At 41.1% G+C, this 25,139-nt stretch overlaps 1 protein-coding gene across 10 annotated transcripts in view; it reads right to left on the reverse strand.

Annotated features, from left to right (window-relative positions):
• The window catches only part of Bptf (bromodomain PHD finger transcription factor), a 113,206-nt gene that overhangs the window by 63,867 nt on the left and 24,200 nt on the right, over positions 1-25,139 (reverse strand). For 4 of the 10 annotated variants that reach the window (XM_048366980.1, XM_048366978.1, XM_048366973.1 and 1 more), the window contains exons 3-6: positions 12,754-12,977; positions 8,887-9,090; positions 8,188-8,376; positions 4,084-4,272 (exon numbers count right to left, since the gene is read on the reverse strand). In XM_048366980.1, the coding sequence (XP_048222937.1) occupies positions 4,084-4,272; positions 8,188-8,376; positions 8,887-9,090; positions 12,754-12,977 (806 nt within the window). The remainder of the gene's footprint in view (positions 1-4,083; positions 4,273-8,187; positions 8,377-8,886; positions 9,091-12,753; positions 12,978-25,139) is intronic. The other 6 variants (XM_048366981.1, XM_048366979.1, XM_048366977.1 and 3 more) reach the window with 4 other exon arrangements.

The raw sequence follows: 25,139 nt of genomic DNA on the forward strand, positions 1-25,139 counted from the left end.
TGAGTAGCCAAAAGCAAATTTAATCAATTCTTAAGTATTTTACTTTAAAAAAAATTAGAACTTCATTGGAACTCATTTCTGTTTCACAAAAAATACCAATGTGCTAACATCTGTTTCAAAGCTCATCTATTAGAAAAAAGGAAGGGCTGCTAGAAATTTACAAGTACCAAACATAATAAAACAGACATTAACAACGCTGCCTTACATTCAGTATGGATTTCTGGATAGAATTAGTTTTAGAACAATTCCCGCTGACATTCTGTTTAAGTACCTAACAGTTTTGAGCTTATAAATGTGTCAAACGATGCCACCTCTACCTTCTTCCCTCACCAGCCTCACTTGGGCTGAACAGGTTACTCCATGTGAAAGCCAGAGCATCACTGCTGGCTTCACACTGGCCAGGCAGCTACACAAAATCTCGGGTTTCTTTTTTTCTTTTTTAATTTAAAGCTTAAAAAAAAAATGAAGAAAACACTATGGCAAGGACAGAGAACTGACTACATTATAAATTATAACAGTGCTGATTTCAAATACATAGGGACAAAGACAGGACTGGAAAACTGGCTGTGCATTTTCTGGGGACAGAAGGATGTAAGACAATTTAGCAAACCTCTGTTCATTTAATCTGTGTCTTACCCTTTCCATTATCATGCATTTCCAGCAGGGCTGCCTAGGTCAAGTATCTTGCCCCTTTGGTTTGAACAAGACCCAGAGAGAGGCCAAAGCAATCATGTGACTGTCCCAGGACCTGGCTAGGTGGCCCAATAAATGCAGCATCCTACCCAACTGTTTAAAATCTGGAGATGAAGACAGATCTCTGCTTTTTCTGTTACTGAGCAGAGAGCTGGCTATTCCTAAACTATAACCTAACAGGGAGCTGGCTACTTCTAAGCTTATAAAATGTTCGTTGAAATAATGCACCTGAGGCTGTCTCTAGTGCTGGCCTTCCCTGTCAACTATGCTAGAAAAATTGTTTTCCATTTCAAGCAAGATAAATGAATGGATTCCTAGCCAAACAAACAAATAGATTCTACCTAATTCAGGAGAGAATTGTAAGACTTGGAGTCCACAGTATGGTACTGATGAAAGCACGGTGGAGTAGGGACACTCGAGTATCTTGCCAAGCTAGGATGGAAGGCTGATAACCTGGATGTTATGGTGATGCGATAGTTGGCCAGACCATTAACCCTCTTCTTGGGTCTCAGCTCATGACGCTACTTGTGCTGGAATTTTAGGCCAACATGCTGAACTTAGGTGCCAATTTCTTGGGACCATCTGTATCAGCCTGGAGCAAAGAGTTTATACATACTATTTATTCTAGTTTGGATTTCCTGAAAATAGCAAAGGAAAGACAAATGCTTTTTAAAAGAAATCCCTCAATGTACAGCCACTAATTCAGAAGTAATCTTTGCCATTTGTCAAGTTGATTGCATATAAGAAGAGTAAATTCATGCCCAAGCAAAACTTGGAAACAGTAGAAAAAGGTAACAAGGCTGAGAATAGAGGTCCTTACTGAACACACTCTGCCCCAAGGGCCGTATTTTTCCTATTACAAAGGAGTGAATCAGACCAGGCACAGGTGGCTCATCCAGGTAATCCCAACTACCTGGAGAGCAGAGATTAGGGGGATCCTGGCTTGAGGTGAACCTCAGCTAAAAGTGCACAAGATTACATTTCAATGAAAAGGCTAGGCATGGTGGCATATACCTGTCCACCCAGCTATGAGGGAAGCGTAAGCAGGAAGACTGTAGTTCAGGATGGCCCAGGCAAGAAACACAAGACTCTCCCTGAAAAATCACTAAAGCACAAAAGGGCTGGGAACATTGCCTAGTGGTAGAATACCTGCTTGGCAAGCACAAGGTGCTGAGGTGAAACCACAGTGCTTCTCCAGCCAACAACTAAATCACCTCTCCTTCAGCCTCTTTGGTTAGGGACAGACTATAGAGGGCAAGAGTAACTGACCTATGAAGCTGACAAACTGAGGATATAGAGAGGTTCACCTCCTGGGATATGAAGCATGATGAGAAACTAGTGGGGTACCTAGCACCCCATAAGGGAATGCTAGTACTGCTGCAGGAAAAAAAATTCCAAACCTCTCAAACTGGTGCATCTAACTGTTCAACCAGCAAGCTATTCCTAGGAACAGCTAGCAGGAGTGAGACTGTGAGACTGAATGGCCTCCAGAAGGGACCCCTCGTATGCTTGTTCCTTCTCTGCCACCGTCATTCTTCTAGATTTACCAAAGAGTACTTCCACTGTCAGGATAAGAAGTGTTCCAGGCAGTTAAGTTCAGAGTTCGGCTTGTGGGTTGTGAAATTCAGAGAAGCCATATCCAGACCTATCAACAAGAATGAACAACAAACAAAAGCCCCAGAGTTGAGTCTAGATATGATTACTGGATTTTACTGTGGGAAAGAAGTTTGGGGTCTCAGTTGCAGGTGAGCTCTTTGCATGAGATAAGAGGCATGTTTACCGGATGTATATGAATAAATGCGAGTAAAATGTGTATGTGCTAAGTAACCAAGGGCGGAACTACAGCTATTTACTATGTTCTATCTGTGCAGGCCCCCTGGTTTTTGGAGAGCCACTCCTACCCCACTGTCATCATTTACTTCTGCTGGAGCCATTAATCATAATACCTTGCCTCCCCGGGCCATAGGAGTGAGAACAATAGGATCCCAAATAGGCCATTCAAATTCCTTCCTCAAGGACTTTGGATGTGGATGGAGTAAAAAGGGGTTTTTCCCTTTGGGTCACAGACCTTGGGAAGACATGAAAACAAACTTCTGGTGCCACCTTCCCTGCCACTGGAAAAGGCCTGTCTGTATCAGGAGAGAAGGAAACTAATACACAGATAAATGTAGATCCAAAAGGTGGAGAGAAAAAGAGGAAGTAAGAATGAGGAGCTATACCTGGGGGTCCACTTATGCCCAACAATGCCTTACAGTTTGCACCTGCCTGAATTAATTAATTTCCTCTCCCTATAAGCTAGTTTAAGATAGTTTGATCACTTGCAATTGAAAAAGTCCTAAATAAAACATATCTCCCACAGGTCTTATGCCACATATAAAATTATCCTCTAAATATTATAGGAACCGACTATGAAATACATGTATATTCTTGGGATGGAGATGGTCTTCCTTAATAAGGCAGAAAATCCAGACAAACCCTAAAGAAAAAGATCAATATGTTTAACCACATAAAAATGTAGAAATTTTGGTATGACCAGACAGCTAATAACTAAAAATGAATAACTACTGTAACAATACATGGACACCCAAAATTTAATAACCATGACACAGAAAAACATTTCTAAAATTCACTAAAGACAAATTTCAAAACTCAAATGGAAAATGTGAACAAAGATAGGAATAATCAATTCAATTAACACATAAGCAGCTCAGCCATATTAGTAAACAGGGGTATGCAAGTTCACAAAATGCTTAAGATTGACAGTGTAAAATTTAGACCTGTGAGTTATTAGAATTACTTTCTGACACACAATTAAGCAAAAGCCATACTTGTAAACTGTCTCTAACATTGGACCAGCAATTCTACTACTGCTGGCCATGCTGACGAGCACAGAAGACACGGACTGAGGATGCGGAAAAGCACCACTGCTGGGATGGTCAAACGTCATGCAGAAACTAAGAATGAACTGAACTTCACAAGATTCCTGACATGTGCTATTGAGTGAAAAATAAAAACCATAATGCAGAACAATTCATGCAGAATAATCCCATTTATGTAAAAAAAAAAAAAAGAAAGAAAGAAAAAAATATAAAAAAAGAAACTGCGAAAACATACGTGTATGAATGTAACTCAGACTGCTGATGGAACTATACTCCTGCGAGGAAGGTGATGAAAAGGGTGTCTCATTTTTTTCCCTTCTGTGTGCTTCCATATTATTTTAAGTAAAAAAACAAGTTCAAGTGTTACTTAAAAAAAAAAAAAAAGAAAGAAAAGAAAAAAATGGAAAAGTTCAATCTTCCCACCCCACCAATCTTTTAGTTAAAAAAAAAAGAAAATGTTTAAAAATAAAATTGAAAAATGCTTCCTTTGCAGGCAGAAGCATATTCTTACCTATCTCTTCTTGAATAGAGACAGGTGTATGGGACTCTCTTTCTCCGTTTTCAGGGTCATCAGCGGCCTGAGCAGAGTCACTGGGGGAGGAATTGAGCTCACTGCTGCTGCTACTGTTTTCCAGATGGGGCTGCACGGAGGAGGTGGAAGCACTAGTCTTACTGCTGTCACATGGCTTGTGAGAGTCTTCTAGAAAAATAGAATATCTCATTTTTAAATGGAATAATCACATAAAAAGTAACTGTCAGAAAAGGCACTTCATTGGGATTTCATTACAAAGCTTGTATTTTAAAAAGCAAGGCTGGCTGTGTATGAAGAATGAAAGGCATGATGTGAGAAGACTTGGTAAATTTCTAAAAAGTCCTCTCAGTCTGTTAACTCTCTTAAGTCTAGTGGAGGGCAAAGTTTCGGAGAGCCAGAAGCAAAGCAAAACCAACGGCTACAACTACTTCACAAAACTTGGGGTGCTGCAGATACTGCACAGGTGGTTAAGCCAGATAGCAACTACTCAACAGTATTGAAAACAGATTTCAACAAGATTATTTATTCACTAGTTTTCTGCCTAAACTGTCTACCACCAAAACATACCTAGATGTGAGCAGATTTTCTGGACAGTTTTATACTATCACTAAGAGCTTAGTTCTAAACGTATATCAAAATTAGTACCTGCACAAACTGAAAGCCTTAACATTTCCACGGCAGTTCAGAAATTAGAAGTGTCACTCTGCCTTTATATGTTACCAGTGAGGTGTACTTTAAGTTACCCCAAGTAAAAAGTACTTGACAGTCGGTCATACTATTTCAAATGTATAAGCTCCTAAAATCTTTCTGTAGAAGAATCAACAATCAGATAGAATATGGGAAAAGAGGAATAATCGTAAAAGAAATGAAAGTAGCCTTGAACTTACAGACATATACTCACTTATTTCAAGCTAGGACAAACGTGAAATGAAACTATATGAAGAGCCGAGTGCCAGTGGCTTCATGCCTGTAACCCTTACTACTCAAAAGGCTAAGATTTGAGGACCAAAGTCAGAGGCCTTTCTGGGCAGACAAATCTGAGAGACTCTTATTTCCAATTAATTGGCAAAAAGCTAGAAGTGGACATATGGTTCAAGTGGTAGAGCATCAATGTTCAGTGGAAAAAGCTGAGTGACAGAGCAAGGCTCTGAGTTCATGTCCCAGAAACTGCACAAGGAAAAAAAGGGAGGAAAAAAAAACACTACATGGAGAAGCCACTATTTAGGTATCAGACTGGCAGAAATTCAAGTCTCACAATATGCTCAGGCAGTGGATTAAAACACTCCCACACACTGCTGTGGTTTTGGAGAAAGGGTCCAAGGTAAATAAAAGAAAACTAACAGTACCTAGAAATTTTACACATGCATTTACTATTCACCTAGTAATTCCACTGCTAAGAATCTATCACAAAATAAACTAGCAAAAATTCTAAAATACTTATCTACAGAGTGATTCAGCAAAGCATGAGTTACAACAGACTAGAAACAAAGTATTTCTCAACAGGGCCATGACACAATAAAAGATGCATGTATTACAAGAAGCGAGGCTAATAAGTCCAAAGACAGCTTGGGCTAAAAAAGTATGGGAGTCTCCAAAATAATCAGTAAAATGCCTTGCTGGTGACATAAGTCAACTGGTAGAACACCAGCCTAGCAAGCAAATGGAACAAGCACAATGCCCTGAGTTCACACAACAGGAAAAGAAAAAAGAAAGAAAGATGCCAGGAGATGTTCTTTCTCTAGAAATTACACACTGACCACTCTGGAACTGAAAACTTTTGAATCCAGGACACTAGTCTAATTCTGAAATTCAGCCTCTGGTTGCTTAAGCATGACTTTAAAGTCATACTGGATGCCAAGTGGCATACCTGCATTATGGGCAATATTACATTCTCCTGAACTAAGGTGGACACAGAAATAAAATGAGGGAACGGTACAAAGAAATTAACTTGAAGTGATGTCTACCCATCTTTCTCAAAATACTACCCTATGGGCTGGGAATGTGGCTTAGTGGTAGAGTGCTTGCCTTGCAAGCATGAAGCCCTGGGTTTGATTCCTTAGCACCACATAAACAGAAAAGGCTGGAAGTGGCACTGTGGCTCAAGTGGGTACAGTGCTAGCCTTGAGCAAAGAGAAGCCAGGGACAGTGCTCAGGCCCTGAATCCAAGCCCCAGGACTGGCCAAGAAAAACAAACCAAAACAAAACAAAAAACTACCCAACATCACTATGTGGTCTTTCAGTCAGATCCACATAAAATGTTCTGGATCACTGATTATACCCACTATGCTGGCGATCCTGAAAAAGGGCCATTCTTTTATGTTCTCCTATAACTTCTTAAGCTATACATTTGTTATTTTTCCTTTGTGTAATATCTTCTATCAGATTGCATGAAAACACAGTGAGGTGCACTGAATGTAGCCTTAAAATGATAATAACACAAAATCTATATAGAGCTGGGGAATACTTCAACAGTTATGTACCCACACTTAACATAGGGATGGCTCTACGTTCAATCCTCAACAGTGCAAACTCTAAAACTAAATACTGAAAGAAAAAGCAGTTTCACAGTAATTGTTGGAAATGATATGAAAACTTCTTGCTGGGAGGGGGAAAAAAACAAACACAACCAAACCACAGAAGGGCTATGAGTTAGGTCAACATAACTGTCTTGTCTTCATTTTGGTGGTGTTGGCATTTGAACTTAGGTCCTCATGCTTGCTAGGCAGGTACCCTGCAACTTGTGCATGCTTCTGGGCCTTTGGTTATTTTTCAGATAGGGTTTTGCTGCACTTCTAACACGTCAGCTCTGGTGCAGTTTGAAAATAGGTGACACTGTTCTTTCAGGCACAGGAAAGGATCTTTAAAGATTTCCTTCAAATATTACTCTTAGTTTTTGGAAGGATTACAAATGTTTGCTTTTCTTTTCTTTTTTTTCCTTATTCTTTTTTTGTGCCAGTCCTGAGGCTTGAGTTCTGGACCTGGGCACTGTCTTTAAGCTTCTTTTGCTCAACGCTAGCACTATACCTACCACATTGAGCCACAGTCTACTTTGGCTTTTTCTGTGTATGTGGTGCTGAGCAACCAAACCCAGGGCTTCATGCATCCTAGGCAAACACTTTACAACTAAGCCACATTCCCAGCCTCACAAGTGTTTACTTTTTTAAATAACATACTTAAATTCCTATAATAAGCCAAGTGCCAGTGGCTCACGCCTATAATCGTAGTTCCTCAGGAGGCTAAAATGAGGATCACTGTGTGAACCCAACCAGGTAGACAAATCCATGAGATTTTTATCTTCAATTAGCCAACAAAAAAGCTGAGCAAGAGGCCCCGAGTTCAAGTCCCAATACCAGCACACACACGTACAAAAAAAAGTCTTACAACAAAAAGAAACAAACAAGAACCATAAGCATATAAGCCCCTCAGTGTTCCTCCCTTCACAGGAACTAGTCTCTTCGAAGAAGCATTTGTTGTGTTGTGATCAAGATTTACTGACACAGTAACCTTTCTCCTCAACTTCTGTTTGGCTCTACAGCAAAATGCACAACAAAACTTTAAAGACTTTCTTTAAAATTGCTTTTGGACAAATGGCCACATTCAACCAACTAAATTTTTTAAATTTAATTTTAATCAAATACAACTTACAGAAAAAATATACCTTGCAAAAATGTTTTGTGATGATGGATACTGTCATAACATTATGAATTTGAAATGTCAAAATGATATGAGAACATGCAAACATACAATTAATGTGTTAGTACATACAGAGCTCAAAGGGCCAAATCATTCAACACTCAGCCATTAATATGCAAGTAATTCAACCCAAAATATCTGCCACAACGATCTGGTGAGCAAATATATACATATCTAGTAAACAAAAACAGCTTGATGAAGTTTAAAAAGCATGAGGATTATGATGGGTTGGAACTTTAAATGTTAGGTGACAACTTAGCAATGAGGAATGGCACTGTGAGCAAGCAGCATGAATGAGCACATACTTTAGAGTTCTAGGTGACACTCAGCTTGTGCTGCAAAGGGAAGGATCCCCCCATTACAGAGGCACGGATACACGGCCCTCTGTACCTGGCACATCCTGGGGGAGCTCAGATGCCACCTTCTTCTCTGCCATGTTGCTGCTATCATGGGTTTCAGAGAGACACCCCTCGGGGCTCCTCCCTTCACAGGGACTAGTCTCTTCGGAAGAAGCGTTTGTTGTGTTGTCGCCAAGATTTGCTGGCACAGAGTTACCTTTATCCCCAACTTCTGTTGGCTCTACAGCAAAATGCACAATAAGACTTTAAAGATATTCTTTGAAATTGCTTTGGGACAAATGGCCACATTCAACCAACCCATAAAAATGAGCAATAACCAAAAATCTGCGGCTATTTGATGGCCATTTTAAAGCAATTATAGATTCTTGGATAGTTTTGCAATGGGTATTTGATATTTTAAGAATGTATGTAAAAATGAACATAATTCAATCACATGTAAAAGTGTATAAATTAGTAAGGTAACAATAGTAACTTCACCAACCAATCACACAGCGAATGGTAATTCCTTAAGAAATATTTTAGAGATCCAGGAACAGTATTATTATTGCAAATCTATCAATCTACCAAATTCATTACAACTGTTAAGCATGCTACAAGAGACAGAATATCTTAATTGCATTTGAAATAAAAAGTAGTTGTCTGCAATAATTTGTCATTTTGCAAGTAAAAACTGGATGCTTCATGAACAAAACTAATGAGGCAATTCTTTTTAAGCAAGTAATTCTTTTACCCTCAGATTTGCCTGGCTCCCGATTGTCATCTGGTGTTCTGCCATCCGTCTCTTTTTCACAGGACTGATCAAACTCCTCTCTGCTTGGCTCAGCAGCTTTACAGTTGTTATTCTCGGTTTCATTCTTGTCTTTTTCTACTTCTTCTGGGCTTTTATCATTATCAATGTCTCCTTTTTTGGCTCTTATTGAATCCAAAATTTCTTCTATGATTGAAAAAAAACAAATGAGTAGTCTTATTTGCATATATAATATGAAAGTATCACCAAATGCCACTTAAGAGTTATTATATATGTTATTCAAGAGAAAACAAAAATGTTATTCCCCCCCCCCCCCCCCAGTCCTGGGGCTTGGACTGAAGGCCTGAGCACTGTCCCTGGCTTCTTTTTGCTCAAGGCTAGCACTCTGCCACTTGAGCCACAGCTCCACTTCTGGCTTTTTCTATATATGTGGTGCTGAGGAATTGAACCCAGGACTTCATATATGCAAGGCAAGCACTTTACCACTAGGCCATATTCCCAGACCCTCAAGAGAAAATATAAATATTTCAAAATCATTATAACTATGAAATAATATTAGAACACAATTTTGTTTACAAAACTCAATTTAGGGTTCCTTCACTTTTATAAAATATATGATAGGGATGGGGAATGTGGTTTAGTGGTAGAGTACTTGTCTAGCATGCATGAAACCCTGGGTTCGAATTCCAAAGTACCATATATACAGAAAAGGCCAGAAGTGGCACTGTGGCTCAAGTGGTAGAGTGCTAGCCTTGAGCAAAAGGAGCTCAGGGGCAGTGCCCAGGCCCTGAATTCAATCCCCAAGACTGGTTTTTTAAAAATACAATAATAATAATAATAAACATTCTACTGCTTTCTTTAAAAGGGGCTGGGGGTGGTTCAGCATATTAGTGACACCTGTATCCCAGTGCTCAAAAGGCTAAGGAGGGAGAATTCTGAGCTTAAGGCCAGCCTATGTTACAAGACCTATCTCAAAAAAAGAAAGAAAAATTAGTCTATCATTTGAAATTGAGACTTGCTGTAGATTACTATTATATCTTCTGCCAAAGGAAAGACACTGTAAGCTGACGTAGACTCAATGTTAGCAGCATAATCACAATGCAAGGATCACTACCTAAAGACCTAGAGGCAGTCACACCTGTAACCTCAGCTATTTGACAGATAGGAGGAATGAAATTCAGAGGAGCAGCCTGGGCAAAAAGTTATCAAGATTCTACCTGAAAGAACAAGTCAGGCATGGTGGTGCATTATCTATAATCTCAGCTACACAGATGGTTTTCAGTCCAAGGCCAGCCCAAAGCAAAAGTGGAATCTATCTAAAAAGTAACCACAGGGGCTGGGGATATGGCCTAGTGGCAAGAGCGCTTGCCTCGTATACTTGAAGCCCTGGGTTCGATTCCCTAGCACCACATATACAGAAAATAGCCAGAAGTGGCGCTGTGACTCAAGTGGCAGAGTGCTAGCCTTGAGCAAGAAGCCAGGGACAGTGCTCAGGCCCTGAGTCCAAGCCCCAGGACTGGCCAAAAAAAAAAAAAAAAAAGAAGTCAGGGACAGTGCTCAGGCCCTGAGTCCAAGCCCCAGGACTGGCCAAAAAAAAAAAAAAAAAAAAGTAACCACAAAAGCAAAAAGTGCAAAGCAAAAGGGCTAGAGTCAAGTAGTAGAGTGAAAGGATGAGTTCAAATCCCAGTACTAAAAATAAAAACAAAACTGTAAGCCAGTATTGATGTTCAAAGCCAACCCGGGCAGAAAAGCTTGAGACTCCAGCTCTAAAGTAACCAACAAAAAGCAGGGCTGAACACATGGCTCAAGTTGTACAGTGCCAGCTCAGCAAGCAATCTAGGGAAGCTGAGCAAGCACAAGGTCCTGAGTCCAAACTCAGGTATTGGCAAAAACAGAAACAAAAAACCATGCAGATCCGACTTGAATATGCTCTGTGGCTCTAGGCAAGGTTTCTAACCTCTTTAGGGCTTTATTTCCTCAAGTATAAACTGAGCAAATACAGAACTATTTGAAAATAACTTTTCTCTAAAAACTATTTCTCCCCATACTCTCTCAGTTTCCCTAATCCTGACTGTTTTAAGAATTCAGAGCTGGGATAGGGGTATGACTCAAGTGGTAGAATACTGAGTGAGACCCAGAGTTCAAACCTCAGTATAAGCATCAAGGGGGAGGGGAGGCAGGAATGAATGAGAACTCAAAGCTAAGAGAGTTACAACATTCCAAACTGAAGGCAACCCCACTGGCTATCTCAATCCTCTTCATCACCCCAGTCATTCCAAGATTTCATTTTACATTATGTTTTGTTCCATTTAATTTGTAGCACTAATTTTCCCAAGCTTATCTACACTTGGTAAGTACACTAAACTTATCCAAGAGTACTTATATCACTAATTTTCAGAGAAATTTTTATTAGCAAAAGAAAATCTAAGCCAAAGAACAGTGGGGTTTTGACTGTAATCCTAGTTAGGTGGGAAGCAGAGCTAAGTAAGATTGTGATTTGAGGCCTGTCTGAGCCAAGGAAAAAAAGAAGGGAGGGAGGGAGGGAGGGAGGAAAAGAGGGAGAGAGGGAAGGAGAGGGAGGAGAGAGAGAAGAAGAGGAAGAGGAAGAGGGAGACTCATATGTTAACTGGAAAAGTTGAGCATGAAGTATATGTAAATAGCAAGATTGAGGTTGAGACCTTATCTCAAAAATAGCCGAAGCAAAAAGGGTTGCAACTGACTGACTCAAGCAGCAGAATAAGTACAAAGCTCTGAGTTCAAACCTCAATATTGAGCCCCTTTTTCCTACAAAAAGAAAGAAAACCTAACTATCAACCACATTTTCTTAAATGCATACTACTTCTCTATCTTGGCATTCAACTACAAAAGCTTTTCCTAGCCAAACTATTGTATACCCACTATACTTTCCTAAGTGTCACCTGATGAAAAGGTCCTGGGGCTGAACTCAGGACCTGGGTGCTGTCCCTGAGCCTCTTTGTGCTAAAGGTTAGCACTCTACAATCTGAGTCACAGTGCCACTTCCAGCTTTTTTGAGTAGTTCATTGGAGCTAAGAGTCTCATGGGAACTTTTCTGCCTGGGCTGGCTTCGAATCATCATCAGATCTCAGCTAGAATTACAGGTGAGAGCCACTGGTGCCTGGCTTAAAAAAAAAAAAAAAAAAAGCTTTAATAGCCTATTAAATTTAGACTACTTAGGTGAATCCTAGCTTCTCTAATGTTCTATGAAAGTTCCAATTTCAAATGTCAACTCTTTATTTATTAACTTATACATACTGATTTGAGGGTAAAAGAAGTTGTTTTCTTTTTTGCCAGTCGTGGGGCTTGGACTTGGCTCAGCACTGTCCCTGGCTTCTTTTTGCTCAAGGCTAGTACTCTGCCACTTGAGCCACAGCACCACTTCTGGGGGAGGGGAAGGGGGAGGGGGAAGGGGAGGGGGAGGAAATGCTCAAACTAGAGGGTGGGAGAAGGGAGGGAGGTTTGAATTACAAAAACTAATGGGCTGGCTGTGGTGGTGGCACACCTGCAGTCCCAGAACTCGCAAGACAGACAAGTTAGAGGAACACAAGTTAGAGGCTAGTCCAAGCTATATAACAAAACACTGAAACTCTGAAAACTCTAACAAAACAAAAAAAAAGAGAGAAAAAATGATGTGAATATTAACAAAGACCAAGGCAGGCCATAAAATTCTAAAATGAATAGCATCTGGTGAACTGGTTGGGAAAATAAAAGAGAGTTAAAGTAAAATACATAATTTGGACATTTTTGTCTATTATTAAGTTTTATAGTGATTTGAAACCATGAACTTCTCAAAGTTAATAAAAAATAAAACAAGAAAACTTCTCCCCTCACCATTAGCTGCCGCTAGAAAGGACTTGTTACTGCCCCGAGCCTTGTTGGTCAGGTCTTCCGTTATCTCCATGTGCCGGTGGATTTCTTCACGCATTTCTTCTAGAGTTTTGCAAAGTTCTGCTTCCCAGTAATCTTTGTCTAGACAGTCTATTAATTCTGCAAGCTGGACCTTTGTGCTGTAGTACCAAATTTTCTTTTCATTTTCATTTTCCGTATCTTCTTCTCTGTGGTAGAATGAGGGAGGGATGGGACATGTTAGACATAATGGTACTCAGGTAACAATTCCATCTCTCCAGAACACAAGTGTGTGCAGAAAAGCTCAATATGAGCACACAGATGCCTCAGGTCTTAGTCAAACTCCATTTACTCTTATTTCAGTTAAGCAACCTCTAATTGTTTTGATTTCTGAGTCCACAGCCTCTTAGAAGAAATTTGGGACCAGAAGCTGGATAAGAGATATACCTAAACATGACTCACACACAGCCTCAAATTCAAAGCATTTAATAGAGAATAGATGAGTTTTACCTCAGTCAAAAATCAGCAGAGCAGGGCTAGGAATGTGGCTTAGTGATAGAGTACTTGCTGAGTTTGCATGAAGTCCTGGGTTTGATTTCTCAGTACCACATAAACAGAAAAGGGCGGAAGGAATGCTGTGGCTCAAGTGGTACAATGCTAACTTGAATAAAAGAAGATTACACATTGCCCAGGCCCAGAGTTCAAGCCCCAGGACTGGCAAAAAGAAAAACAAAAACAAAAAAAATCAGCAGTGCATATTGCATAGCTCATGACTGTAAACCTGGTCAACCAAAGCAAAAAGAGATGGAAGCATGGCTCAAGTGGTAAGTGCTGCTTAGTAAACCTAAGGCCTTGAAATACCTTGAATTCCTTGAAAACCCCAGTACCATTCCCCCTGCCAAAAAAAAGATAAATAAAAACTGCCCAGTGAGGATTTTAAGACCTGAGCCCATCAGAAATATGTATGTTTAGTACATTGGAGAGACCAAGTTACACTGAAATACAGTTTAGCATTATTTTCACAAAGGATGTTAACTGCTAAGTTCTGCTCAATTGAGGAAGTCATCCAGCATTTCAACTTTTTTTCATAAAGACAGATACAGCTCAAATTGGTGCAGAATAGCTTCCTTTCTTGTCTACAACTCTCCTGAGTTCCTATCCATTTGTAAGACAAGTGGAGACTTCAACAGAGATAGTCACGAGCTAAAAAAACAAGGCAGATGAACACCTACATACCTACATCAAGACTTCACAAAACACATCTTATGGTGTTTCCACTCCGATTCAAGAGGAGTTTAAGCAGTGTGCTGCACCTAATGATTTTTTGTTTCCTTGATGGTGAATGATGGAGCAGAGAGAACTGGGTTTTTTTTTTTTTGTTTTTTTTTTTGCCAGTCCTGGGCCTTGGACTCAGGGCCTGAGCACTGTCCCTGGCTTCTTCCCGCTCAAGGCTAGCACTCTGCCACTTGAGCCACAGCGCCGCTTCTGGCCGTTTTCTGTATATGTGGTGCTGGGGAATCGAACCTAGGGCCTCGTGTATCCGAGGCAGGCACTCTTGCCACTAGGCTATATCCCCAGCCCCGAGAACTGGGTTTTAACACAGGACCTGGGATTAGGAACGTGGCTCTGTGGTAGAGTGCTTACTAGCATGCCATAAATAGAAAACATATGGCTTTGAATAGGCTGGGACATTTCAGACATAAAGGCATGGCGAGTACAAAACTCTGAATCTCTAAACCATTTTATTTACTCCACTTGTAAGATGCCTCAGGACCACCATAGACTTGAAGGAATTATGATAAAGTGTCTATTACTGTGCCCACCATATCATGGATGATCAAAAAATACTAAATAAAGTAGCAAAAACTTATAATTCCAGAAATGGCACTGTGGCTCAAAGTGGTAGAGCACTAGCCTTGAGCAAAAGAACTCAGGGAGGGGCTGGGAATATGGCCTAGTGGTAAAGTGCATGTCTCGTATACATGAAGCCCTGGGTTCGATTCCTCAGCATCACATATATATATATATATATACACATATATACACATATATACACATATATGCATAAGCCGGAAGTGGCTCAAGTGGTAGAGTGCTAGCCTTGAGAAAAAAAGAAAAAGAAAAAGAACTCAGGGACAGCACCCAGGGACTCCCTAAGTACCCGTGACTGACAAGAAAAAATTTTTAAAATATATATATATTTGTGCACGCGTGCGCTCTCTCTCTCTCTCTCTCTCTCTCTCTCTCTCTATATATATATATATATATATATATTCCCATGAACAGGTTATTCAGGAACTATGGTGAAAGAAGAGGTATAGAAAATCTTAGATCAATAAAAGGATATTTAAAATATTAAAAATAAAGAAAATGGCTGAATGCCAGTAGCTCATGCTAGCTACTTAGGAGGTTGAAATATGAGGATTATAGCTTGAAGCCAGTCCAGCCTGGAAAGACTGCAAGACTCCATCTCCAACTAACTTGTAGAAGAGCTGGATTGGAGCTAAGGCTCAAATAGTAGAGCACCAACTACGAGCAAAGAAAGCTGAGCCAGAGTTTGAGGTTCAAGGCCTGGTGTGTATGTACATGTACATCACACACAGACAGACAGACAGACACACACACGCACACACACACACACACACACACACACACAGCTTTAAAACATAACCTTGTAGCAAAAATCTAAGTGGCAATATCAAATTAGATAGTACTTAGCTCTAAGACTAAGAATTATTGAACCTGTTATTTTCTAAAAATTCAGTCTTAAAGATTTCTCTTGTTATAAAGATGCTGTTATTTATTTTCACTAAGAAAATGAGATGCTACAGGAACACATTAGCTGAGTAGACATTCTGTTGATTTTCCAAGTGATTCGTAGACTACTAACAGGGGCACTAGCAGGTGACATCTAACACTATGAATCTCCCATTCACAATAGAAAACTCACTACTTCCTCTGGCAGGCCATTCTGACTGGAGCTGCATTTAGTAAGTTTTTCTTATAATGAGATGACTCATGCCCTGCCTATTTCTACAATTAGTCCTGATCCTGCCTGCTAGTGGTATGTGAAACAAACCTAACACCTCCTCCGCACAAATCCTTCAAATTGTTCACAGCACCCATCACTTACTCTGCTTTTTCCTTTCAAGCTAAACATGCCCAAATACTTCCATCGTTCTTCCTGTGGCATGCTGTCCACACACACCACACTGACAAAGATCTTAAGACTAAAGTTCCTTAACGCTTCTAAAAAATGAGGTGCCAGCCCTCTAGTTTTTATTCTGCTCATCAACAATAATACTCACAGACTTAACTTTTTCCTCTTAAGGCAGCAGAGGGATAAATTCACTGTGAAGTATAAAGTGGCAAAACAGTAAATAGGAACCGCTAATGCTGTCAGAGGAAGTTACTGTTGATGCTCATATTGTGTTTGGATGTACTTACAAAGCTTATAAAATCAAAACTGTCTGTTCTAATTGTACAAGAGACCACAGCAGCTTTCCACTCATATGCCTCTTTGGTTTGGGAGCTCTGTGTCTCCCGTCCACAGCGTTCACTCCCTAGGCGGGCTGGAACGGCCTGGCTGCCCTCTGAGGCTCACCTGCGGAGCTACTACTCCACAACCCACTTACCACAAAGGGAAACCACAAGCAAACAATGCATATGTTGTATATGGATATATGTACACATATGGTGTATGTGCATAACATATACACACACTTATAGTTTTATACAGTTTATTTGACTTTTAGACTACACAGTAAGTATGACCAATTAGACTAGATAGGAAGTTTAATAATAGGTTTTAAATTTTGTTTCACGTCTCTCTCTCTCTCTCTTTTTTTGCAGGTACAGGAGGGAGCTATGTGGTCCAGGCTGGCCTGGAACTCTACCTCCTGACTCAGCCTCCTGAGTGCTGTGATTACAAGCATACACCACCACACGAGGTTCAGATTTTATTTGTAAACAAATCACAGAAATGAGGAGTAAGAAATCCTGAAATGTTAGTTGTGTCCCTTTAAATGCAAGTCCATTTACTTTGCAAATAGGGCTTTCAGATGTAATTTTAGCTTCTGAGATGAAATTATCCTAAACCCAAAGGCTGATACCTATGTAAGAGGAAAGAGACAGATGCATAGATAAATAAGAGAGTAGTAGCTAAGTTCTAGTGGCTCACACCAATAACCAGCTACACTGGAAGTAGAGACTAAGAGGATTGAAGTCCAAGGCCAGACTACACAGAAAGTTAGGGAGAGCCCATCTCAATCAATAAAACTGGGATTAGTATCTACTTGGGAGTGGAAACAGGAGTATTACAGTTTAGGCCAGCCTGGCAAAGAAAAAAAATTCAAGACACTATTAAAAAAATGACTGGATGGCTGGGAATGTGGCCTAGTGGTAGAGTGCTTGCCTAGCATACATGAAGCCCTGGGTTCAGTTATTCAGCACCACATACAAAGAAAAAGCCAAAAGTGGCGCGGTGGCTCAAGTAGGTAGAGTGCTGGCTTTGAGCAAAAAGAAGCCAGGGACAGTGCAGGCCTTGAGTTCAAGCCCCAGGACTTGTGGGTGGGGGGAGAATAAATACTGGAGCAAGGCTGGGAATATGGCCTAGTGGCAAGAGTGCTTACCTCATATACATGAAGCCCTGGGTTCGATTCCCCAGCACCACATATATAGAAAATGGCCAGAAGTGGCACTGTGGCTCAAATGGTACAGTGCTAGCCTTGAGCAAAAAGAAGCCAGGGACAGTGCTCAGATCCTGAGTCCAAGCCCCAGGACTGGCAAATAAAATAAAATAAATAAAAAAGAAAAATACTGGGGCAAAAAGAGCTGGGGCATGCCTGGACTAAGAAGGAAGACTACCTGCTTAGCAAGTACAGAGCCCTGAGTTCAACCCCTCCCACTCAACACTATCAAAAATAAGAAAGTGAGGGCTGGGGATATGGCCTAGTGGCAAGAGTGCCTGCCTCATATACATGAGGCCCTGGGTTCGATTCCCCAGCACCACATATACAGAAAATGGCCAGAAGTGGCGCTGTGGCTCAAGTGGCAGAGTGCTAGCCTTGAGCAAAAAGAAGCCAGGGACAGTGCTCAGGCCCTGAGTCCAAGCCCCAGGACTGGCCAAAAATAAATAAATAAATAAGAAAGTGAGGCAGGGAGGGAGGCAGGGAGGAGAGAAGGAAGGAGGGAGGGTTATACAAAATAGACAGACTAGAGTGATATTCTTAATCTTCTGGTCAAGAAACATGGACTTTTTAAACTCAACTCCAAATCCTACTTTCCTGAGCTTAAAATTTATTTCAGAACAGCAATATATTAAAATAATTGTGGGGGCTGGGGATATAGCCTAGTGGCAAGAGTGCCTGCCTCATATACACGAGGCCCTAGGTTCGATTCCCCAGCACCACATATACAGAAAACGGCCAGAAGCGGCGCTGTGGCTCAAGTGGCAGAGTGCTAGCCTTGAGCGAGAAGAAGCCAGGGACAGTGCTCAGGCTCTGAGTCCAAGGCCCATGACTGGCCAAAAAAAAAAATAATAATAATTGTGGGCTGGGAATATGACCTAGTGGCAAGAGTGCCTGCCTCATATACATGAAGCCCTGGGTTCGATTCCCCAGCACCACATATATAGAAAATGGCCAGAAGTGGCGCTGTGGCTCAAGTGGCAGAGTGCTAGCCTTGAGCAAAAAGACCAGGGACAGTGCTCAGGCCCTGAGTCCAAGGCCCAGGACTGGCAAAAAAACAAAAAACAAATAAACAAACAAAAAAACAATAAAAAAATTGTGATAAACAGCTATACTTTACTTCAAGAGTAATTTTATGAAACACACTAATTCTGCTACTTTTCAAGTTACGTGAATGCACAGCAAATTTATATTTCTGTATCTCTCTGTTCAACTTATTTGATGATATACTACAATGACTATTTAATTGCCCCAAAGTTTATTTCCTACGAATCTTTTCTTTCTTTCTTTTTTTTTTTTTTTTTTTTGGCCAGTCCTGGGGCTTGGACTCAGGGCCTGAGCACTGTCCCTGGCTTCTTTTTTTTGCTCAAGGCTAGCACTCTGCCACTTGAGCCACAGTGCCACTTCTGGCCATTTTCTGTATATGTGGTGCTGAGGAATCGAACCCGGGGCCTCATGTATATGAGGCAGGCACTCTTGCCCCTAGGCCATATCCCCAGCCCCCCTACGAATCTTTTCTAAAGTTCTTACTTGCCTTGTCTTATCTGCATAGCTTATACTTTATTAGAAGTAGAGAAAAGTAGATCAAGGTTTACATTATCAATCGTGATGAATTACCATTAGAAGAAAAAATGTTGGCCTCTCGTTTTCCTTTAGTTTGTTTGCAATGTCTTTATGCTTTGTGTGGACCTAAGATCCTCAGATGTTACAAACCTCCATTGCTGCTATCCTGCCATAACAGCAGTTATTGATAAATTAAAGGAATGTTTTGAAAAGGAAAATATTTTAATTTTGCATTTTAGGAAGCATTGTTTAAATGAATGATTAATTAATTTAACAGTATCTACCATCAAACTTCAATCACCTAAATGGATTATCCTTTCTTGACTTTTGTCAGATTGAAAACAATAAACTAAATTATAATATGAGGGATGGTGGAAAGGAGAGTTAGGCCAACCAGCCAGCCAGCCAGCAGCCAGGTGAAGTAGCAGTCTCCTGGCCAGCCTCCAGAAAACCAGCTCTAATGACCTGTGATTACAGACTTCAGGCCTCCTGGACTATAGACAATAAATTCCTGCTACCTTAAACCTTTCAGAGCCAGGCCCCAGAGGCTCACACTTGTAATCTTAACTACTCAGGAAGCTAAGATCTGAGGACTGATGTTCAAGGTTCAAAGCCAGCTGGGATAGGAAAGTCTTGCAAGACTCTAAATTTCCAATTAAATATCCAAAAGCCAGAACTGGAAGTATGGCTCTTATTGGTAGAGTGCTACTAGCCTCAAATGAAAAAGCCAGGCACCAGGTAGACTTCAAGCCCAGTACTAGCACCAAAAACACAACACAACAAAACAAAACAATAACAACAAAAGAAAGCAAATGGAAGCAATTAAGGAAACCTTCTCAAAACTCCTGCTCTAAAATCTCTACCAGAGCTGGGTGTCAATGGCTCACGTCTGAATTCCCAGCTACTCAGGAGGCTGAGATCTGAGGATCATGGTTCGAAGCCAGTGGAGGCAGGAAAGTCTATGAGACACTTATTTCCAATTACCTACCCAAACCTTCAGAGGTATGGCTTGCCTTGAGTGGAAAAAAGGGACAACACCTAGGCCCTGAGTTCAAGATCAAGTAGCAGTGTGTGCGCGCACGCAAACACACACACGCACGCACACACACTACCAACTAAGAAAACAGAACTGGAGGGTGAGAATAAAGAACTACGTGTAAGATTAGTCTGAAGATGGTACTGACTTGTATTATGGCAGCAATAGTGAGACTGAAGAGAAGTTAAGAAGTATTTAAAAGGTATATAATAAATGCCTAGTATAGTGGTACATGCTTGTAATCCCAGCACTCAGAAGGCTAAAACATGAAGATCACAAGTTTGTGGCCGGCTTGGCTACATAGTGACAATGTCTCAAATTTTTTAAAAAAGAGATAAAACAAACGATATAACACAAAATGTGATTCACAGGACAGTTAGTGGTTACTGAGAACACTGAATGAAGGCGCAGCTAATGGGGTTGAGTTATGAATTTTGTTTCAAATATGTTACAGCGTGGGCATGTCCAGAAGGCTAAACACAGATAGGGAAGTGGAGAAATGGCAGTGAAAAACTGAAAAAGGTGATAAGTATAATTTAGCTCATTTGGAATATAAAAAATAAGCCAGGTGCTAGTGACTCAAGCCTGTAATCCTAGTTGTTCAGGAGGCAGAGATTAGAGAATAAAAGTTCAAAGCCAGCCTGGGCAGGAAAAGTCCCTGAGACTCTTTTTTTTGGGGGGGTGGGGGGGCGGGGGATGCCAGTCCTGGGCCTTGGACTCGGCCTGAGCACTGTCCCTGGCTTCTTTTTGCTCAAGGCTAGCACTCTGCCACTTGAGCCACAGCGCCCCTTCTGGCTGTTTTCTATATATTTGGTGCTGGGGAATCAAACCCAGGGCTTCATGTATATGAGGCAAGCACTCTTACCACTAGGCCATATTACCAGCGTCCCTGAGACTCTTATTTCCAGTTAACTAGCAAAAAAAGCTGGAAATGGAGCTGTGACTTAAGTAGTAGAACACTAACTCTGAGCACAAAAGTGCAGGGACAACACCCAGGCCCTGGATTCAAGCGCCAGGACAGGCATTACTTGTTTGTTTATTTATCTATTTATTTATTTTGCCAGTCGGGGCTTGAACTCAGGGCCTGAGCACTATCCCTCAAGGCTAGCACTCTACCACTTGAGCCACAGTGCCACTTCCAGCTTTTTCTGTTTACGTGGGACTGAGGAATTGAACCCAGCAGCTTCATGCATGCTGGGCAGACATGTCTCTCTACCGTTAAGCCACACTCCCAGCCCAAGAACTTTTCTTATATGTATCATTGATCTACACAATTATCTTTTTTTTTTTTTTGGCCAGTCCTGGGGCTTGGACTCAGGGCCTGAGCACTGTCCCTGGCTTCTTCTTGCTCAAGGCTAACACTCTGCCACTTGAGCCACAGCGCCACTTCTGGCCATTTTCTGTATATGTGGTACTGGGGAATCGAACCCACGGCCTCATGTATACAAGGCAAGCACTCTTACCACTAGGCCATATCCCCAGCCCCACAATTATCTTTAACACTTACTAAGTATAAGCAATAATTAAAAATGACCAGGCACTGCTGTATATTTACCAGTTGTACACCAACAGGCTGTTGTGTATATCTCCCTTTGCCCAGAATGATCATTTTAAAAGTTTCTGAGCTGCAGGAAAGCCAGACCAAACTCTGAAACTTTCACAGGGGTTCTCCTCTTGTCTGCCACAAGGGGGCACTAAGGTTAAATTATCTTAATCTTATTTTCATTTTTAAAAAAAGTAACATTTTCAGTTACTTAAATTATTGACACAGAGCACTAATACCACTAACTACAATGTTTAAAGTACTTAAACAAGAAATCTTCAAAATATCACAGCACAAAAGAACTATCCTGGGCTGGAATATATGGCCTAGTGATAGAGTGCTTGCCTCATATACATGAAACCTTGGGTTCAATTCCTCAGCACCACATATATAGAAAAGGCCAGAAATGGCACTGTGGCTCAAGTGGTAGAGTGCTAGCCTTGAGCAATAAGAAGCCAGGGACAGTACTCAGGCCCTGAGTTCAAGCCCCAGGACTGGCAAAACAAAACAAACAAGAAGCCAGGGACAGTACCCAGGCCCTGCGTACCAAGCCCCAGGCAAATAAAAAAAACCTATCCTTATGTGTCTAAAGTACCTTACTCTTTGCCTTTACAACATACCAGTATTGGAAATATGAGAGACTACAATTTGAGTTCTTGAAGTGAGTATTTAAATGCCTTTTTGCTTGTGTGTATGTATGCCAGTGCTGGAGCTCTGAACTCAGGGTCTTGTACTCTCACTCTGCTCAAGGCTATCGTTCTACTACTTGAGCACACTTCCACTTCAGCTTCTTGCTAGTTACTGGATATAAGCATCGCTAGGATTTGTCTACTTGGGCTGCCTTTCAAACCACAATTCTCAGGATTCAGCCTCTTGAACAGCTAGGATTACAGTGAGCCACTTACACCTGGCTAACTATATAGTTCTAGTGCCAAACATAAATAAAGGATTTTACCGTTCAACTTAGAAGTATTTGACTTAACAATGTATGTATCAGGAATTTGTTCATGTGTGCTTTAAAAAGTGAATCATGGGGCTGGGAAGATGGCCTAGTGGTAAAGTGCTCGCCTTGTATACATGAAGCTCTGGGTTCAATTCTCCAGCACCACATATAGAGAAAAAAGCCGGAAGTGGCGCTGTGGCTCAAGTGGCAGAGTGCTAGCCTTGAGCAAAAAGAAGCCAGGGACAGTGCTCAGACCCTGAGTCCACGCCCCAGGACTGGCAACAAAAACAAAACAAATAAACAAATAAAAAGTGAATCATGAGATTTCAGAAGTATACATTTCTTTGCTTCCCTTAAGTATTATACATCTGCTACCTGACGTATCAGTATATAAAATGATACTTAAAACATTTAATTTCATTTGTTTTCTAAAAAAAGGTTTTACTTCAAAATTTAAAAGCACTCAGAAGTAGTGTACATATAACAAAAAAAAAATTTTTCCTGTGGCTCAAGACCATAATTGCAGCTACTTTAAAGGTGAATCCTGGTTCAAGGTTAACATGCCAAAAAGGCATAAAGATACAAACAAAAGATACAAAATACACTTTTTAAGTTTTTGTGGGGAGAGAGAAGGTGGGAGAACAATGAGGGAGGGAGTAACAATTATGACAAGAAATGTACTCACTACCTTATGTACATAACTGTAACCCCTGTACATCATCTAGGCAATAAAATTAAAATTTAAAAGAAACTGTTTTTGTGCCGGTTCTGGGGATTGAACTCAGGGCCTTGGTGCTATCCCTAAGCTTTTTCACTCAAGGCTAATGCTCTACCACTTGAGCCACAGCTCTACTTCCAGCTTTCTGGTGGCTAACTGGAGATGAGTCCCACAGACTTTCCTGCCAGAGCTGTCTTTAAACCTCAATCCTAAGACCCCAGCCTTCTGAAAACTAGAATTACAGGCACGAGCCACCAGCATCTGGCTTCCTTTAAAATTTTTATATGTCTTTTATGTCAGTTTCTGGAAAAAGGTGACAGATCTAACACTGCTTCCTTCTCTTTACACCAGGCATGGAGCCACACATGGGGGAGGCTGAGGCAGGAAGTGCAAGTTCCAGGCCCACCTGGGCTATGAGAGACTCAATAAACAAGCAAACAAACCACACACACACACACACACACACACACACACACACACACATCCTTAATTGTATTTCTTTTTTTTAAAAAAGGAATATTTCTAGAGGTATAAGCTAACAAGGATAAGGAAAGAGTTAAGACAACAAAAAAAGTTGAAAGCAGGAAGGAAAGCAAATGGACAACGGATTACTGTCAAAGTGCAGAGCCAAGGAAGCCCAATCTGAAACTAAGAGAAGCTGCGAAGCAGCCAGTGCACACTCCCGGTCCCTCGCAAGGCAGGAGAGAGGGACTGCAACAGAACCGGCTGCACACTGTTCAAGGGAAGGTCTCTAGAACATCTCTCCCATCCAAACCACTAAACATCCAGTCCCCAGAGGATGTAAAACTAAAGTGCTCTAGGCCAGGAGACACCAGGCTCAGGTGTGAATGAAAGGCCTACCTATCAGAAAACTAGAGCTTTACATGGTATGCTATTTACAGGATAAATGCAGCCCACTTCCATCACTCAGCCACCAGCCACACCTGCGAGCTCCAAGCTAAGCACTGGAAAAGAACTCTCCGGGCCTCCTGCCCAGCTCTCAAAAAAATGGAGCTAACAGTACAGACAGCAGAGACACCCTGATAAAACACACAATGAAAATCACCAGTGTTTAAGCTCAAAACTGCTAAGGCCCACCCACTTGCTCAGAGCTTCCAATTAGCTAGACAGTTCCACAATGTTCATTAGGAGCAGAAAATTAAAGATTAATAGACATCTGAGAATGGAAGAGAGAAACCAAAACAAACAAAGGAAGAAGTAATTTAGAAGAAACAGAGTATACAAGGAAAAAAACCCTATAATTAATATCCTCAAGAGGCTAAGTATGTCAGTGCAAGCCTGTAACCTCAGCACACAGGAAACTGAGGCAGGAGGATTGAGAGTTCTAAGCAGGAATTTTTTAGGGAAAGGGGTATAGTACTGGGACTGGGACTGGGACTGGGACACAGCCTTGTACTTGCTCAGCTGTTCCCTTAGCACTTGAGCCATGCCTCCAGCAAGTTTTTTCTGGTTATCTTGGAGATGAAGTCTCTTAGCCTTTCTTAACTTAAACCACCCCGCTGGATCTGAGCATTTTAAGTAACTAGGACTGTAGGCCTGGACCACTGGTACCAGAGATTGTTTTGATTTTTTAGGTTTTATTAATTCTATTTATTTATTTTTTGGGGGGGGGGTTATTAATTTTAAAAAGAAAAATTCTAGCTGGGTGCCAGTGACCCATGCCTGTAATCCTAGCTACACAGGAGACTGAGATCTAAGGATCATGGTTCCAAGTCAGCCTGGCAGGAAAGTGTGTGAGAAACTTAGCTCCAATTAACCACCAAAAGCTAGAAAGAGAGATGTGACTCAAATAGTAGAGTGCTAGCCTTGAGCACAAAGCTCAGGGATAATGTATCCAATGCCTCACGTATGAAACTGTA

The sequence above is a fragment of the Perognathus longimembris genome, chromosome 17 (assembly GCF_023159225.1).
Source record: "Perognathus longimembris pacificus isolate PPM17 chromosome 17, ASM2315922v1, whole genome shotgun sequence".
Classification (NCBI taxonomy): domain Eukaryota; kingdom Metazoa; phylum Chordata; class Mammalia; order Rodentia; family Heteromyidae; genus Perognathus; species Perognathus longimembris.